Source organism: Cucurbita pepo, chromosome LG07 (assembly GCF_002806865.2).
Source record: "Cucurbita pepo subsp. pepo cultivar mu-cu-16 chromosome LG07, ASM280686v2, whole genome shotgun sequence".
Lineage (NCBI taxonomy): Eukaryota > Viridiplantae > Streptophyta > Magnoliopsida > Cucurbitales > Cucurbitaceae > Cucurbita > Cucurbita pepo.
In genome coordinates, this window is record NC_036644.1 from 6361161 (window position 1) to 6377631 (window position 16471).

Genomic DNA, 16471 nt, shown 5'->3' on the forward strand with positions numbered 1-16471 from the left:
TGCTAGGGAAATATTTCCACGCAAGGGTGTTTCATTCTCCTCCTCAACCAATGTGAGACTCTCACATAACATTTCTCTGTTTTTACATAGGATTATTTTCTATCATAGTTGCAAGAGTTCCAAATCTTAACTATAATATATTGTACTAAAAACTTCTTTCGGTTGAATAAACAAGAGGGTCGGAGCAGATGTATCATAGTTCTTGCACCTTGCGTAGCATCTCCCAAAAAGGTCGAGCAGATATATCTCGCTCGAAAAACCTTGCTCGTTTGAATGAACATTTACAACTAAAGAGAATAGACTATCGACTACACAGTGAAATAATCTTCTAATACGAGGAAGAGTGATTAGTCAAATCATGCCGGGACTATCATGTAAAAAATTTCAAGAGTTACAATTCTCTTATACTACCATTAATCGAAATCTAAACCATAGTAGATCGAATAATAAAATAATAAAATTAATAAACTTGATAAAATTAAGAAGTAAAAAAAAAAAAAAAAAAAAAAAATTCAAACATAATTTCCAAAAATACTTCACATCTTTATAAATAATTTTATTTTTCGAATATAATTTCTATTAAACACTAAAAAAAAATTTAAATTTTATTATAATATAATCGGAAGGTATATTTACTCAAATATTTATATATATAAAAATTAAAAAATTTTATTAATTAAATTTGTAAGAATAATTATATTTTTTTATTTTTAATTAAGAAAAGCCAACCATTGTTGACTAAAATTGAAAGAAATAAATACAAAACCTTTTACATTTTCCAACCGAAAATGGTAAGAAAGGAAGCATTAAAAAGTGCCAAAAAAGGGAAATAAAACAAAAGAATTAAATTATAGCGTGTAAAGTGAATTTAATTTATTATTATTTTTAGTTAAAAAAAGACAATATTTAACAAAATATTAAAGTTAAAAAAAAAAAAAAATATATATATATATATATTTTTTTATAAATTTAGCAAAATTTTAAATTATTAAAATTGTAAGTAACAAAATTAATAAATTACCAAATTTTCCCAACTTCCGAACGGAAAACGACAAAAGAGCATTTTAGAGCGAATATATATATATATATATATATAAAGAAAAGCCCACAGTAGTGTTCTGTAGACTCTTGAGAGTTCAGAGCTTGGGTGAAGAAGACGAGAGTGAGTTGAGTTTTGCTTCTTCATTCTTCAAAGCTTCGAATCTCCACCATTTTTTGTTCTCCTTCTTGGAGGAGGAAGCTGCCTCAGAAATGGATTCCGTGTTCGTTAGAGCCTATCGAAGTCATATTACGCTTGCCACAGGTATGCCGTTTTTTTTTCTCTTCAAATCCAAGTGGTTTGAGGCTGTTTCAGTTTAGTTTAACCTTAGATTTCTCCATTGGATGTTTAGCTTCTTGTTTTAAGCTTGTTTCTGCTTGTTGATTGGTGCATTTTTGTTATCGAGCCTGTTTTTTATTTTTTATGCTTTGTTTTCATTTGCGCTTGGAGAGAAACTCGATGATGTTCTCGCGATACTCTTAGTATTTCTTGATTGAAGCTGATTCGAGTTTGTTTTGTTTGATTTGCTGGTTCTGATCGATAGGTGGAATTGGAAACGGCTGGATGAATCGTGACGTCAACAATGTTTCGCTTCCAAGTACGACCAATTTGTCTTTGAATATTATTTTCTTTGCTTTTATCGCTTTCGTTTCTCGGCTTTTCTGTTATCCTTTAATTCGTCAGTGCCACACGCAGCTTCCTTGTCATTTTTGCTTGATTTTTCTGATTTCATGTTTGGTAGCGCAATTGACAATAGACTTTGTTGTTGATTGTTCAAGTTGGATGAATTGAACCAGCGGAAGAGATTATCCGGGCGGCGGGCATCCAAGGGGCTATTTGAGAGTTGAATTTTAAATTTAACAACGATTTAAAAAAGAAAAAAAGTTAAGAACAATAATTTCAATCGTATAGCAACTTCAGTCTTAGCCAGATCCTGAGTCGTAATTTTATAAAATTTACTTTGGAAACTATTATATAAAATAACCTGCAAAGTGCCTATTGGTCTTATAAGTCTGAAGGCTGAGAAATTATTCAAGGCGGCATAAGCGTCGGTGTCAATTAAATCTCTGGAAAATGCGTTTTGCTCTCAGAAAATTCATTTTAAAACGAAAATTTGAAATTTCAATTCTGGGAATTACTGCTTTTGTTTATTATGGTTTTTTACTTTTCTTTTTGCTAGGTTGAGAATATTTCTATGCGAAATATGATAATAATATGTAACTTAACGAATAATTTTATATATTTTTACTCATATTTCGACAAATCTTAGCAATAAAGGTTCACTTCAAGAACATAATAGAAAGAACGAATCATTTAACTTATAAGAATCTTCTTATTATATTTTTCACAGCTACTAGTGTTATTTGATATCATTGGAAACCCAGGACTTTTTTTTGATAATATAGATGTAGAATATTCATTAACTATCAATTGTTATCTTAGTACTTGTGCAGTCTCATTGAATCTTCCTCCAGTCAAGGTTTCATTTTCTAAAAAACAATTAGAATTCCTAATTTATTTATTTATTCGTTTCTTTTTGTTAGCCTTATTGTGTGGTTATGTACTTCTTTAATCTATGTTGGGGGGCGTTCTATAACTTCTTTGTCTTTGGTTGGAGTTATCTTACCTCTTAACTATTTTTCTTTTAATATCAGTTATTAAAGAAATTTTAAAATCTTAGATCTTCTAGTTATTGTAGATTTTCACCTTTTTCTTAGAAGATGAGATATTTACCCTTATTTGACTGGTAGCTCTGAAGAGGAAATATGAATAACTGAACATTACGAATGTCCTTGAATAAGAAATTCTATCTTTGATCTTCCAAATTTTGGAGAACGTTGCACCCGAACTACCAAATATCATTATCTGGTGTGATTGACACAAGTAGGGCACGTTTGGTAGTGTATGTCTGCATGTTGGGCCATTGAAAAGAGTGCTTGGATGCGAGATGTTGGCCTTTTGTCAATGACTGGTGGCCCATGACATGCCGTAATTTTGTTGCAAGTCCCTTACCGAAAATGAAACTAGAGAAAAGTGGAGGATGTGAGAGACAAAAATAGGAAAGATGATATATCATTGAATGCCCACGTGAGTAATGTCTGTATGTATATTTTATATAGTCTGTGTCATAATAGTGGGAAGATTCGAATCAATTTTAAGGAAATATCTTCACGTTTACAGAGTGGATTTTATAAATACTGAGATCAGAGACCTTCAGGATCTGCAAACAGATTCTTGTAGTAGCCACTGAATCTGAGACATTATTCTCCCATACTTGAGTAAAGCGCACTCCAAATGGGCTTGTTTTCTTCCCAATTAACGCCCACGTGGCTTGGGCAGTGTAGCATGCCAAGGATTTATTGAGAATTAATCTTTCCAACTCTTTTCTAGACTCTGACTTAATAGAGTAAGAATCTATTAGTCCTTGAATCTGCCATTCTTTCACCCATTTTAGGCCAAGTGAAGTTACCATTCACCATGATGGGGTCGTTGACAAAGATCAATTGATTGAATTTTCTCCTACTCTTTGTAATTCTATTAGTGAAGTCTCTCAGCCATCCATCAGACAACATTGAAGTCATCAGCCACACACCACCTTGCTTGGCAAAGACCCACTTAGTCATAAAGCCTTTTCCAATACTTCTTAAAGAAAATATCACAAACATAAACCAACCTTTAGTCTACCCCCCTAGTCAACATTGAAGTCATCAGCCACACACCACCTTGCTTGGCAAAGACCCACTTAGTCATAAAGCCTTTTCCAATACTTCTTAAAGAAAATATCACAAACATAAACCAACCTTTAGTCTACCCCCCTAGTCAACATTGAAGTCATCAGCCACACACCACCTTGCTTGGCAAAGACCCACTTAGTCATAAAGCCTTTTCCAATACTTCTTAAAGAAAATATCACAAACATAAACCAACCTTTAGTCTACCCCCCTAGTCAACATTGAAGTCATCAGCCACACACCACCTTGCTTGGCAAAGACCCACTTAGTCATAAAGCCTTTTCCAATACTTCTTAAAGAAAATATCACAAACATAAACCAACCTTTAGTCTACCCCCCTAGAGAACATTTCTCTTTGAATTAGCAAGTATCTTCTTCCCCTTCTCCACCACAGGTTCCCAAAAGGAAAGAGAATTTCTGTTATGGCAAGGAGAGTCCTAAGTAAGATGAAGGGAAAAAGCCAATCTCGCAACCCATCAGGCAATCTTGCTTAGAGTATCCTCAACAAGCAAGGAGAGAAAAGGGGAAGAGGATCATCCTGTCTCAAGCCTCTCACGACATGAATCCTCTCCTTGGGTCTACCATTAATGAGAATAGAATATATAACCGTTTTGAGTCCTGCATCTGCACCCAAAACTTTTCTTTTCAAAAAATTCCTGTTCACATGGTCATAGACCTTCTCAAAATCGATTGAACATGACTCCCACTTGACCACAACTTTGATACTTCTCGTTAACCTCGTTAGCAATGAGAGCCGAATCAAGAATTTGATTTACCTCAATAAAAGTACCTTGGGCCTTACAGATCGTAGAAGAAAGCTAGAGCTTTGGCAATGATCTAATAACACTCGTAACCAGACTAATGGGTCTGAAATCCTTAACCCTATTTACCCTTCTTCTTTAGGGATGAGGCAAACAAAGGTTTCATTCAAGGAGTTACCCAAGAGACTTCTTTCAAAAGAATCCTTAAACACCCGCTCCAAGTCCTCTTTTAAACCCTTCTAATTATCCTTAATAAAGGTCATGAAGAAAACCGTTGATATTTGCATCCTAGCTTGAGGTGGAGTGTCGTTGTGGATGATCCCTTGCTAGCTGGCTTATTCTTTAAATAGTTTTTTCCTCTCTTTTTCCAGCGCATTTGCATCTCTCTCTTTTTTTATATGTTTATTTATTTTTTATTATTTATTACTTATTATATTTTTTCTAACTTTCCTCTTATGTTTTCTTCTTCCTGGTTTTCCCCTTCCTACTGGACTGTATAATTGTATTTTTTTAACTAGTTGTTTTACCACTGTATTCATGAGCTCAATCAAATGAATAGAAAGTATTTTCCCATCCCATCTTCACTGAAGGAACTATTTATGTCTCTCGGTGAGCATTCTAAGTTAAGATGGATTGCTTCCAAAACCTAGTAGTTCTAGCTGTTTCATAGTCTGGGGTGAAGTTCTTTGTACACAATTCTCATTGCTAGGCAGAGAAGTTTTTCGTAATCCACCTTGGGTGGTTGGCAGGCCGCCCTTCCTTTCCTTTTTGCATCATTTTATTCCATCATTGAAATTTTGTTTCTTCGTCTCCTTCTTCAAGTCATGGATTGAGTATCTCATTTGGAGCAGCTCTTATCTCAACACTTGGAAATCAGGTTAGAGGTGACACTATCATGTCCTTTTGGTTGCATGGTGGTCCCTTTTACTAAAAAGTTCTTGATGGTCTCAACATTTTAGTAATAAAGAAAGAATAGTAGAATTGCTCGGTGTGAGCTATTCTTTGACTTATTAGGAAAGAGGATTTTTGAAAACAAAGATGACTTCGGTGAATTCTTTTTGTAGAAGAGGATAGTGTTCTTGGTGGTGTTCAAACCACTAAAGATTATTGTATATCTCTTGGTTGCAATTATGGCTCTTATGCTTTCTGGTCTGAAAACATAGCATAATTGTTTAAAAGGATAGAGGCAGAGAATGCTTGCTCATAAATTCCCATGTCACAATTGAAGGTCCCAGGCCTGGTGCACTGAAGAATTTTAAATGGCACTGTTGCGCAAAATTTGAATCTGAATCACATCAACTAGGGCAAAGACATACCTTCTATCAGAAGAAAGACAACATAATTCAAGTTAGAAAAGCAGCCTCTAATCAGCCTTTCGAATCTGATTCTGAAGTTTTAAGTTCCAAAAACTTTGATGGCTCTGTAAAGAGTTTCTTGGATGCTTTCTACAGGTTCTCACGGCCACACACAGTTATTGGTACAGTTACGTTTTAAAACTCATGTCCTTTTAGGCCAATAACTTATTCTTTCCTTCCATTCTTTCTGAGATATTCATCTTCAGCTTATACTTTACTTTTGTGCTTGCAGGCGTTGAGCATTGTATCTGTTTCTCTACTAGCAGTTGAGAAGTTATCAGACTTGTCACCATTATTTTTAACTGGAGTGTTGGAGGTAATGTATCAAGCGAGCGTTCTAATTTGAGATTTTGAGGGCAGTTGTATATTATTAACACATTTGCAAACTTTTTTCCAGGCTATAGTTGCTGCCCTCTTTATGAATATTTACATTGTAGGTCTCAATCAATTATTTGACATCGAAATAGACAAGGTACTCCATAAGTATTTATTTTATAATATTTTAGTAAACTAGGTCCGCAAAGCTTTATTATTTTTAGCTCCAGGAACTTGAGAGAGTATCCTATGGGTAAATTTCTATCAGAACATATTCGCAGGCAAGGTTTTGGACCTTTTTTTACATTGAAAATGCTTCTGGTAGAGTATAATGCCCATATGATTTTGTGTGGTGATCTCCTTATTGGACACATTACCATAATCCTTTTAATTTACTAGTGTGAGCATTTCAAGGATATATTTTCTTTAACATGTATCCTTGACGTATCTGTGGAAGTGCCATGACTGTGCAGGCCAAGCTATCATATGATATTTACTGGATAATGTTTGAATAATAATAAAAGCGAAGCTCGCTATATTCTTCCTAATAGGCATCAAAGAAGACTTCCAGCTTAACCGTTCCTGAATGTTTCTTAATTGCAGATTAACAAGCCATATCTTCCATTGGCGTCAGGAGAATATTCTTTTGGCACAGGCGTTGCGATTGTCTCCACATTTTCCATTCTGGTATTACTTATTATGTATCACATCATTTGCAAGATCCCTGTTGAATTTTTGTTTTATATATATTTCTGGATTTTATTTGAAGCATTTTAATAAATAGAAATGTATATACTAGGTTTTTTTAGTACAACAAGTGGGTGCTTTTTTTTTTTTTTTTTAATAATCATGGTCTAATATTATTGTAAATATGTTTTTAAAATGGTAATAATTTAATTTTTAAAAATAAAATATTTTATTATTTGATGAAATTATTTTTTAATAATAAATTATTAGAATTAGGAATTAAATAATAAAATGATTAATCTGAAACGCTAAGAGTATATTTCAAATTTAGATTATTAATAACATCACATAAAAGAATAATTTCATTAAATAATCAGTCAAAGTTCAGTTGTGAATTTTGTCTTGTATGTTTTACTCTTATAATTAATTTAGGTTGATTTTCTTCAATTGTTTTGAACTTTTTAAAAATTCAATTTTCAATATTTATAATTAATTTACAATTTGAAACTAACTATTTATAACTATATTTATGCCTTTGCAAAGACCTATAAAATCTTTTACACATTTCGAAATTGCTTACTGGTTTCTATATTACTTTGAGAATTGTAATTCATTAATTGTAATATTATGTCTTAATAGATTTTGAAAGTATAATTAATACACATCGGTAATCTTAATAAAATTTAGTTATAATCTTAAACTAATTATTAATTGCTAAATTAAAAGACCATTCGTTATGATTGATATGGTTTTGAATTATTATATAATTTTAGTATAACTATAAATTTTATCATCTTTCAAACATTTGTGACCTTCACATTTTTTTTAATGGATTTGAAAATTGCATTTCATTAGCTATATTTAAAATTTCGTTCTAATTATCATTAAAAATTAAACTAAAAAATTTATAAATTTGTTTGCACATCTTTCGTATAGTATTATATCTTGTCTTTTCATATACACATCTGTGATGCTTAAATATCCAAAATATCTTTACACGACTGGAGACTTTTAAAATTTTCACCTCATTAATTATGATATAAATTATATCTTGAGATGCACATAACTTCTATTATAAGCTTGTAGTAAATATACTTCTTATGGTTAATTTCTTTTGTGTATTTGAAATACAATTAATTGGCGCCAAGATTCCATTCTGAACTACTTTACTCTTCCAATGCTTTTGTTCTGTACAGAGTTTTTGGCTGGGATGGGTTGTTCGTTCATGGCCATTGTTTTGGGCTCTTTTCGTCAGCTTTATTCTTGGAACTGCTTATTCCATTGATGTGAGTGGGTTCCTTTAACTTATTAGTTATTTCCAGCTTTTTGAATCTTATCTACAATAAAACCAAATCAAGCATGTTTATTTTGTCTGAACTGGCTATAGTTTCTACCTGCTGAAATCTTGATTTGATGTATTATCTTATGCTCCTAATGGGAAAGTTTAACCAGGAAAAGAGGTAAACCTCCAACTTTGCATATACATCTTCGTGTCTCTTATGCCACATTTGGCTGAAGTTTTATGCTTACATACATTCTTGCTTAGTTCAACATTTTTGTAAACTAATCTTCACATGCAGGTATAAGCCTGGTTGCATTATGTTAAGCTTATATTTGAAAGAGATTTTCTTGTGAGAAAACAATAATAATTATCGTCCAGAGCCCAAATGGATTATCATTTATTATGTGAAATACTTCAAAAGGTTTCTCAAGGTCCCATCTTCCTACCCTTCTTGTTCGTCTTCAATAATTTTTCGGGGAATTAGTTTTGTTCTTCAATATTTTGTTTTTGGCTCTTGTAATATTTGAACATATCCTCTTTTTCTTTTGTTGTTTAGTTTTCTTTTCACTCTTTGAGAGTTTGTAAACATTTTCTATCTTATCTATCAACGAAAAGTTTGTTTGTGTTTAAAAAAAAAGTGATGCCTTCTACCATCACCTTCTGGTATGAATTTATAGGTGAAACAACAGCTTCTCCCCAAAACTCATTTGGCATCTTTTTGGCTTTTAACATACATCTAGTCATCTCCATGATTGTTCTGTTCTTTCTCTTAGCTACTATTTTGTCGAGTATTCATTTGAAGTCTATTGTTGATGAATACCATGCTCCTTGAAAAATCTATCAAAAACTACTCCCACGAAGCTGACCAAGCTGCTGTCCGAAAGAAAATAACCTCCAAAAACCATTTTCGGAAAGTGCAATAAATCCTTCTTCACACAATTCAATGGAACTTCTCCTCATCAAGGCCTTCAACTTCCAAAGTGCATTTACGTAGTACTTTTTTCCAATCTCTCGTCCAAGACTTACAAAACCAACTTTTATAAACATTCCCTTTAAAATTTCGTTGGTCAATTAAATTTGTTTTGGTTAATAAGTTTGGTCCATGATTTCATTCGTTTCAAAGAGTTTGTTATAGATCTCTAAGGCATCATTTGTTAATCACTTTGTTTTTGGTTTTTTATTTTTGAAAATTAAGCTTATAAAAACTACTTTCATTTATGGTTTTCTTGCTTTGTTACCTATTTTTAGAAATGTTTTCTGAAATTATGTCAACTTTTGAAAACTAAAAGAAAGTAGTTTTTAAAAATTTGATTTTGTTTTTTAAATTTGGTTTAAAATTCAATATGTTTCTAGGAAGGTGAAAACTTACTAAAGAATTGTAGCATCACAGACATAATTTTTAAAAACAAAATGGTTATCAAATGATGCCTAAAGTTTGTAGTTGTGTTTACTTAGGCTTTAGAAGTTTATGAGGGTTCTGAATTTTCAATTTTGTGTTTGATACGCTTTGGCCATTAACATTTAGTTCAACTTATGTGGCATGTAGAACATATTGAAGAATTATGCTTGGAGAAACTTTGCTACATAATTCTTGAACTATTAGCAAGTTATGCAAGTATTAAAAGAATTACATAAAATTGAAAGTTTGAGGATTTGTTAGAAATTATTGAAATTATGAGGACTAAACAGGCTTTACTTAACAAGTTAAAGGACATATTTGGAACTTCTTTAAGTATGAGGACTAAATAGACACAAACTTGAAAATTTGGAGACAAAATTTATAGTCTAACCCTTTTTAAAAAATGTTCATTGCATGTTGGCCTCAAATGACAAGATAATCATTTCTTAATTATCTGAACTGGACGATCCTTCAGATTCTCGATAAAAAGGGATCTATTAGAGCTCTTTCAATTTAAGCAATAGTATATTTTTCTTGTTCATCATTCTAAAATTTCTTCCTCCTTAATTGTCCATTGATTCATATTGATGAAAACTAATATAATTGCGTGCATAGCTTTATAATTGAATGAAAATTTGATTTTAGTGAAGAGATTGAACCCTTGATGGTTTTTAACTTTTCTGTTACTTCAGCTGCCACTATTGAGATGGAAGAGATTTGCTGTGGTAGCTGCTATGTGCATTCTAGCTGTTCGAGCAGTGATTGTGCAACTTGCTTTTTTTCTGCACATGCAGGTAAAAGTATCTCTTGTTTTAAGTAAATAATGAATCCTACAATCCATGCTCTAGTCATGTTGTGACTCGTTAGGTGTGTTTCTTTGCACAGCAACAATTATTGATTTTTCTAGATTGGAAACTGGGCCACTGATGAGGGCATAGACGTGGGTGAATACATATGTAGATATATAAATAAGATGGACACAGTGAAGACACAAAATCATGTTCACACTTCGATAAAAACCAGGGTTGACTAAAAGATGTTCCATATATTTTTTGTTTGGTGCACTTACATGCGATGAACTTACATGCTTAGGGTTGAAAGATGTTCCATATATTCTTTGTTTGGTGCACTAACATGCTCAGGGTTGACTAATATGTATCGATGTTTTCCAGACTCACGTATTCCAAAGACCTCCCGTATTTTCACGATCCTTGATATTTGCAACTGCATTTATGAGTTTCTTCTCAGTGGTTATAGCATTATTTAAGGTAAAATTTCGCTTTCCATTACAAAATATGTAGTGACTTTCAAAAGTTTGTTTGTTCTCGATTCATACCTGAATAGAACTTAATTGGTTAAGACATATTCAATTAAGACATATTCTCGATCAAACAATTAGAGATTCAAATTTGTATTCCTACATTTTGTTCAACTCAAAAAAATATCTTTACACTGCATCTTGCTCGTTTTTATAACTTGTTAATTTACTTGAGTTTCTAGGATATTCCAGATATTGAAGGAGATAAGATATTTGGCATCCGTTCTTTTACAGTACGTCTAGGACAAGAGCGGGTTAGTGTTGAGTAATTCAATTTATTTTTTTGTGTAAAGAACCTTCCATTTTGACACAAACGTGTATAAATCATATACCCTAACATGAGGATTACAATTCTGCAGGTGTTCTGGGGTTGTATTTCATTGCTTGAAGTAGCATATGGTGTTGCCGTTTTGGTGGGAGTTGCATCTTCCTCCCCGTGGAGCAAGTTGCTAACGGTAAATCTTTGGTTCCTTGAAACGCATACTCTGACTGCATAATCATAGTTCTATTAAAAGAAAAAGGAAACAGTTCTTAAAACTAGTCTGCATGAGTCCAAACCTACCTTGAATTTCTGCTATTTTCAATTTGATATACTTAGAAATGGAAAATGGAAATCAGAGATATTAATAAGTACAAACATTGCAGTGCTTTAGTTCATTGATGCTGTGTAAGTTGGAGAGTGTCAAATTTTCTTTTTCTTGAGGTATAAAAAACGCAAGACAGTCCTAGTTAATGTGTGTTATCTTTTTTAAATTACGTAGTTCGTTTATATCGTGCCACGGTTGGTGTTAACTAATTCATAAACTATCCAAGTCACCAAATAAATCTCTTCAATTTTTTCCTTAAATAAAAAGGATGTTTAATTGAAAGGATGTAATATTTAGGTGAACAGTGAACACTATCGAAAGCCAGAGCAGTTAGTAAAATCCCTCTAAGTTGCTAAATGGACTACGTTTGGAGCTCCAAATTTTGTTGGATTTCGATAATCAGCCAGGGGGAAAATCCCTTCTTCTCGGTGAGAGGAAATCTTCGACAAGAGGTTGTTGGAAGAAAAATAAAATGAGTAAAAATAACCAAGAGAGAGAAAGATTGAAACTTTGACTGGGTTGTTTGATATTCTAAACAGATTTCCTATTTAAATATAAATTATCCTAAAAATGGCGGGAGAGTAGCCAACTAAATCTGTGTCACTCCCTACAAAATTGCCGTCTAAAACTTTGGTGATCCATTCGACGTGTTTGTCAAATGGTCAAACGGAGGTATTCTGAAATACCTCCTTATTTAGATTCACACGATTTTCAGAATACTTGACCATTTGACAAACACACGAATGGATCACCAAAGTTTTAGACGGCAATTTTGTAGGGAGTGGCACAGATTTAGTTGGCCACTCTCCAGCCATTCTTAGGATAATTTATATTTAAATAGGAAATCTGTTTAGAATATCAAACAACCTGATTTTAAGTGCAGTCAAAATTTCAGCCTTTCTCTCTCTTTGTTATTTTTGCATTTTATTTTTCTTCCAACAACCTCTTGTCGAAGATTTCCTCTGACCGAGAAGAAGGGATTTCCCTGGCTGATTATCGAAATCCAACAAATTTGTAAAGGCAATTTTGTCCCATGCCCTATCGACATATATTGTTCACACTTTCCACAAAAGGGTTCTGCCCTTAAGCCACAGAAAAACAGGACAAGACAACCTTTGACAAGATAAGCAGCTCAAGGTACCAGCCTAACTACTAAAGAAGCTTCCTCCACAGTCCCTAAGTTAAAGGATAGGAAAAGAAAAGGTGGTCTGTTGATTATTGAGTTGCTTTTGCATAGGAAATAGGGTGTAACAGCCCAAGCCCAAGCCCAAGCGCACCGCTAGCAGATATTGTCCTCTTTGGGCTTTCCCTTTCGGGCTTCCCCTCAAGGTTTTTAAAACGCGTCGGCTAGAGAGAGGTTTCCACACCCTTATAAAGAGTGCTTCGTTTTCCTCTCCAACCGATGTGGGATCTCACAATCCACCCCCCTTCAGGGCCTACCGTCCTCCCAGGCACTCGTTCCCTTCTCCAACCGATGTGGGACCCCTCAATCCACCCCCCATCGGGGCCCAGCGTCTTTGCTGGTACACCGTCTCGTGTCCACCCCTCTTGGGGCTCAGTCTCCTTACTGGCACATAGCCTGGTGTTTGCCACTAATACCATTTGTAACAGCCTAAGCTCACCATTAGCAGATATTGTCCTCAATGGGCTTTCATTTTTGGGCTTCCCTTCAAGGTTCTTAAACGTGTTTGCTAGGGAGAGGTTTCCACATCCTTATAAAAAGTGTTTCGTTCTCCTCTCGAATCGATATGGGATCTCACATAGGGGCTTGGTCGAAGCACCAATGAAGGATATTTGAATTGAGCTTTCTATGAAGTGTTACTCCTTCCAAATCCAAGGATCGAATAAAGAATTTAATTTTTTAAGACATGAATATGCAAATTGTTGAGCTAATTGATCCATGTACTTTCGTTGCTTCAAATTGGAAGTCCCTTGTAACGACCCAGATCCACCGCTAGCAGATATTGTCCTCTTTGGGCTTTCCCTTTCGGGCTTCCCTTCAAGGCTTTAAAACGCGTCTGCTAGGGGAAGGTTTCCACACCCTTATAAAGGGTGATTTGTTCTCCTACCCAACCAATGTGGGACATCACAATCCACCCCCCTTCGGGGCCCAGCGTCCTTACTGGCACACCGCCTCGTGTCTACCCCCCTTCGGGGAAGAGCGAGAAGGCCGGCACATCGTCCGGTAACTGGCTCTGATACCATTTGTAACGACCCAGATCCACCGCTAGCAGATATTGTCCTCTTTGGGCTTTCCCTTTCGGGCTTCCCCTCAAGGCTTTAAAACGCGTCTACTAGGGGAAGGTTTCCACACCCTTATAAAGGGTGATTTGTTCTCCTCCCCAACCAATGTGGGACATCGCATCCCTAGTTCATGGTTTCACTAATTACTCTCCTCCTGTAACCATTTTTTCTGATACTAATTGGATTTTCTTAACCCTGGCTTAGATTTGGTGATCTCTAATCTTCCACCTTTCTTCAACTGTCTCCTATTAATTTAGTTTTTGTTTGCTGTCAAAGAAAGAGTAAGAAGTATCAAATTAATTAACCTATGATCTGTATACATTCTTTAGGTTTTGGGACACGTCATTTTGGCTTCAATTCTGTGGATTCGTGCCAAATCAGTTGATCTGAAGAGCAAAGCTGCCATAACATCCTTCTACATGTTTATATGGAAGGTATGCTTTAGGAGTTTATGGTAAAGCTGCCATAAAATAGTTGCAACTTTACTTTCAATATTTCAATATGTTATTAATTTCAAGTTTAATTTCTAATAGTTGTCCACTTTTAACCCGAGAGTCCCATGAATTGGTCAACCTCCATGTTTGAGATTAAAGATGTCAGATGCTTACAATATTTTAAAATCAGGGTCTCTAATGAACTCATGACTTTCCCTTAGAATTCAGTGCCTTTACCAGTTGACCTATACAAAATTCTTTAAAAAAAAAAGCGTACTTGTTTATTTTTAGTTTTCTATTTTTAACTTTTTGTCAGTGATTAGGAACCTTCTTTGTTTAGCTTTCAAAATTGATTTTGAAACTGTGGCCGTTTTAGAACACTAAACAATTTTTGGTGACTAGTTTTTAGTTTCTGGATAGAAAGTAGGTAACAAAATAAAGAAAATCGTTAGTGGGCAAGTGTAATTCTTAATAACTTTTAGGCATAGGTCTAATTTGTCTTTAAATCTAAAAAAGTGTGTACTAGTGTTTTAAATTTGTAAGTTTTTGGAAGTGTTTAATACAACCTTACACTAGGTCCCAACCTCATAAACTTTTGAACATTGGAAATATTAAAAAGTGTCTAATAGGTATTTAAATTTTTTAAAGATGTTAGGTGATTAGATACAAAATTAAAAGTTCGAGAACCTGTCAGACACTTTTTACAGTTTAAGAAGATGTTAAGGATCGATTAGATACAAAATTTAAAGTTCGGGGACCTATCAGACATTTTTACAGTTTAAGAACCTATTATTCGCAAAATTGAAAGTTTAGGTTCCTTTTAGACTTTTTAAGTTTAAACACTTCAATGTTTAATCCTGCCGGGCAAGTTTATTTATTTATTTTTTTTCCTTCTTTTGTAAGATGAGAAGCTGCCCCATTCCACCCTTTTAGCAACAATATAGCATTAGGATACAAAATATTAGAACAGTCAAAGCATTCATTTATACCTAATAGCTTTCTTTCCTACACGTAGCGATTCTTCAGGTACCATTATCATCTTTAAGGTATTTATATTATAGCATTTCACTTGTTAGGATGAGATAAAACTGGATGGATAGTCGAAACAGGCATAGTTAGATGAAGTTTGGTTCACTTGGGCCACGATTGTGACTTAGAGTTTGTTAGAGTTTGTTGGAATGATATTTTAAGTGCATGAAAAATTTTGAAGTCTAAAAAGAGTGTTTTCAAGCACTTAAAAAGTTATTCCAAACCGACCTTTATGGGTTGGGGGAAGAGAATATTATTGTAGAAATTAGATTTTCATCCTCCAAGAAATCTACACAATCAATAGAATTTAATCTTCAATTCTCCAAAGCAAACTATTAAAATGTGGATTAAGAAAGTATAGAACATATGGCATAGTTTATCATTAGCACCAATTTGGTATTTTATTTGTATGGTGAATTCATGACTTAGTTAGTAGCAAGCTATGGTTCTTTTTTTAGTTCCACAATGTATAGAGGCGTAGATTCGAATTTTTGACATTTTGATCGAGTGTATATATCTTAGTCAATTGAGCTATACTCAAGTTAACTATAGTGTTCTTTGTCTTAAAAGATGACTCTCTTCGGGCATCTATGTCGAAGGTGTTTCAAATTTAGTCCTTTCTTTTAGTTTTGTTCTAAAGGACATCTAAAACATCTCCCTCTTTTTGACTGTGGATAATTTGGTTCTGATTTGCAGCTGTTTTATGCGGAGTATTTGCTGATACCGTTTGTGAGGTGAGTGGATGAAGAAAAATGTGATTAGTTAGAGAGTCGGAGTATATGATGGAAGTAGCGTTGTACAAAATTATAGATGGATTTGTATTATTAGTTTTGTGCTGAAATATTCTTCTCTCAAATTCATTTCCTTTGTTTACTTTAGCTTGCGCTAGCTTTACCTAGAAATATGATAGATAGTGACGTACTAATATGGTCGAGAAAGTCAACCATATGCAACATGTTTCATGACTAATGAGACATTTTTCATGGCTATAGTTTGAGCTCTACTTTTCATTTTTGAGTAGAGTTTGATGTATAATATTTTCTACACACAATTCACACATGCATGCGTGAACCTACTTGACAGGCTCGTTAACATACTTCTAGGCTTAATTATGGACTAATGCATGCTCACAAAAACTCATGAAATAGAAATGGGCATGGGCATGGGCATGGGCATGTATAATGTTGTGGTCTACACGTTTGTATATAACATATTGGAGAAGTAATATATGTCTGTGTTACATTCAAGATGCATGAGGTCTCATATTAAGAATCATGGTTTAATGATGC

The 16471-nt window shown here is 33.9% G+C and overlaps 1 protein-coding gene across 1 annotated transcript; it reads left to right on the forward strand.

The window, feature by feature from the left end:
- Positions 1-1121: 1121 nt before the first annotated feature.
- On the forward strand, positions 1122-16239 carry LOC111798810 (homogentisate phytyltransferase 1, chloroplastic-like). The gene is made up of 13 exons (XM_023682144.1): positions 1122-1303; positions 1584-1637; positions 5761-6014; positions 6120-6203; positions 6285-6359; positions 6806-6889; positions 8086-8175; positions 10263-10364; positions 10743-10838; positions 11071-11142; positions 11248-11343; positions 14049-14153; positions 15879-16239. The coding sequence occupies exons 1-13, from the start codon at positions 1252-1254 to the stop codon at positions 15918-15920; spliced, it is 1206 nt and encodes a 401-aa protein (XP_023537912.1). The 5' UTR covers positions 1122-1251; the 3' UTR covers positions 15921-16239.
- The last annotated feature ends 232 nt before the right edge of the window (positions 16240-16471 follow it).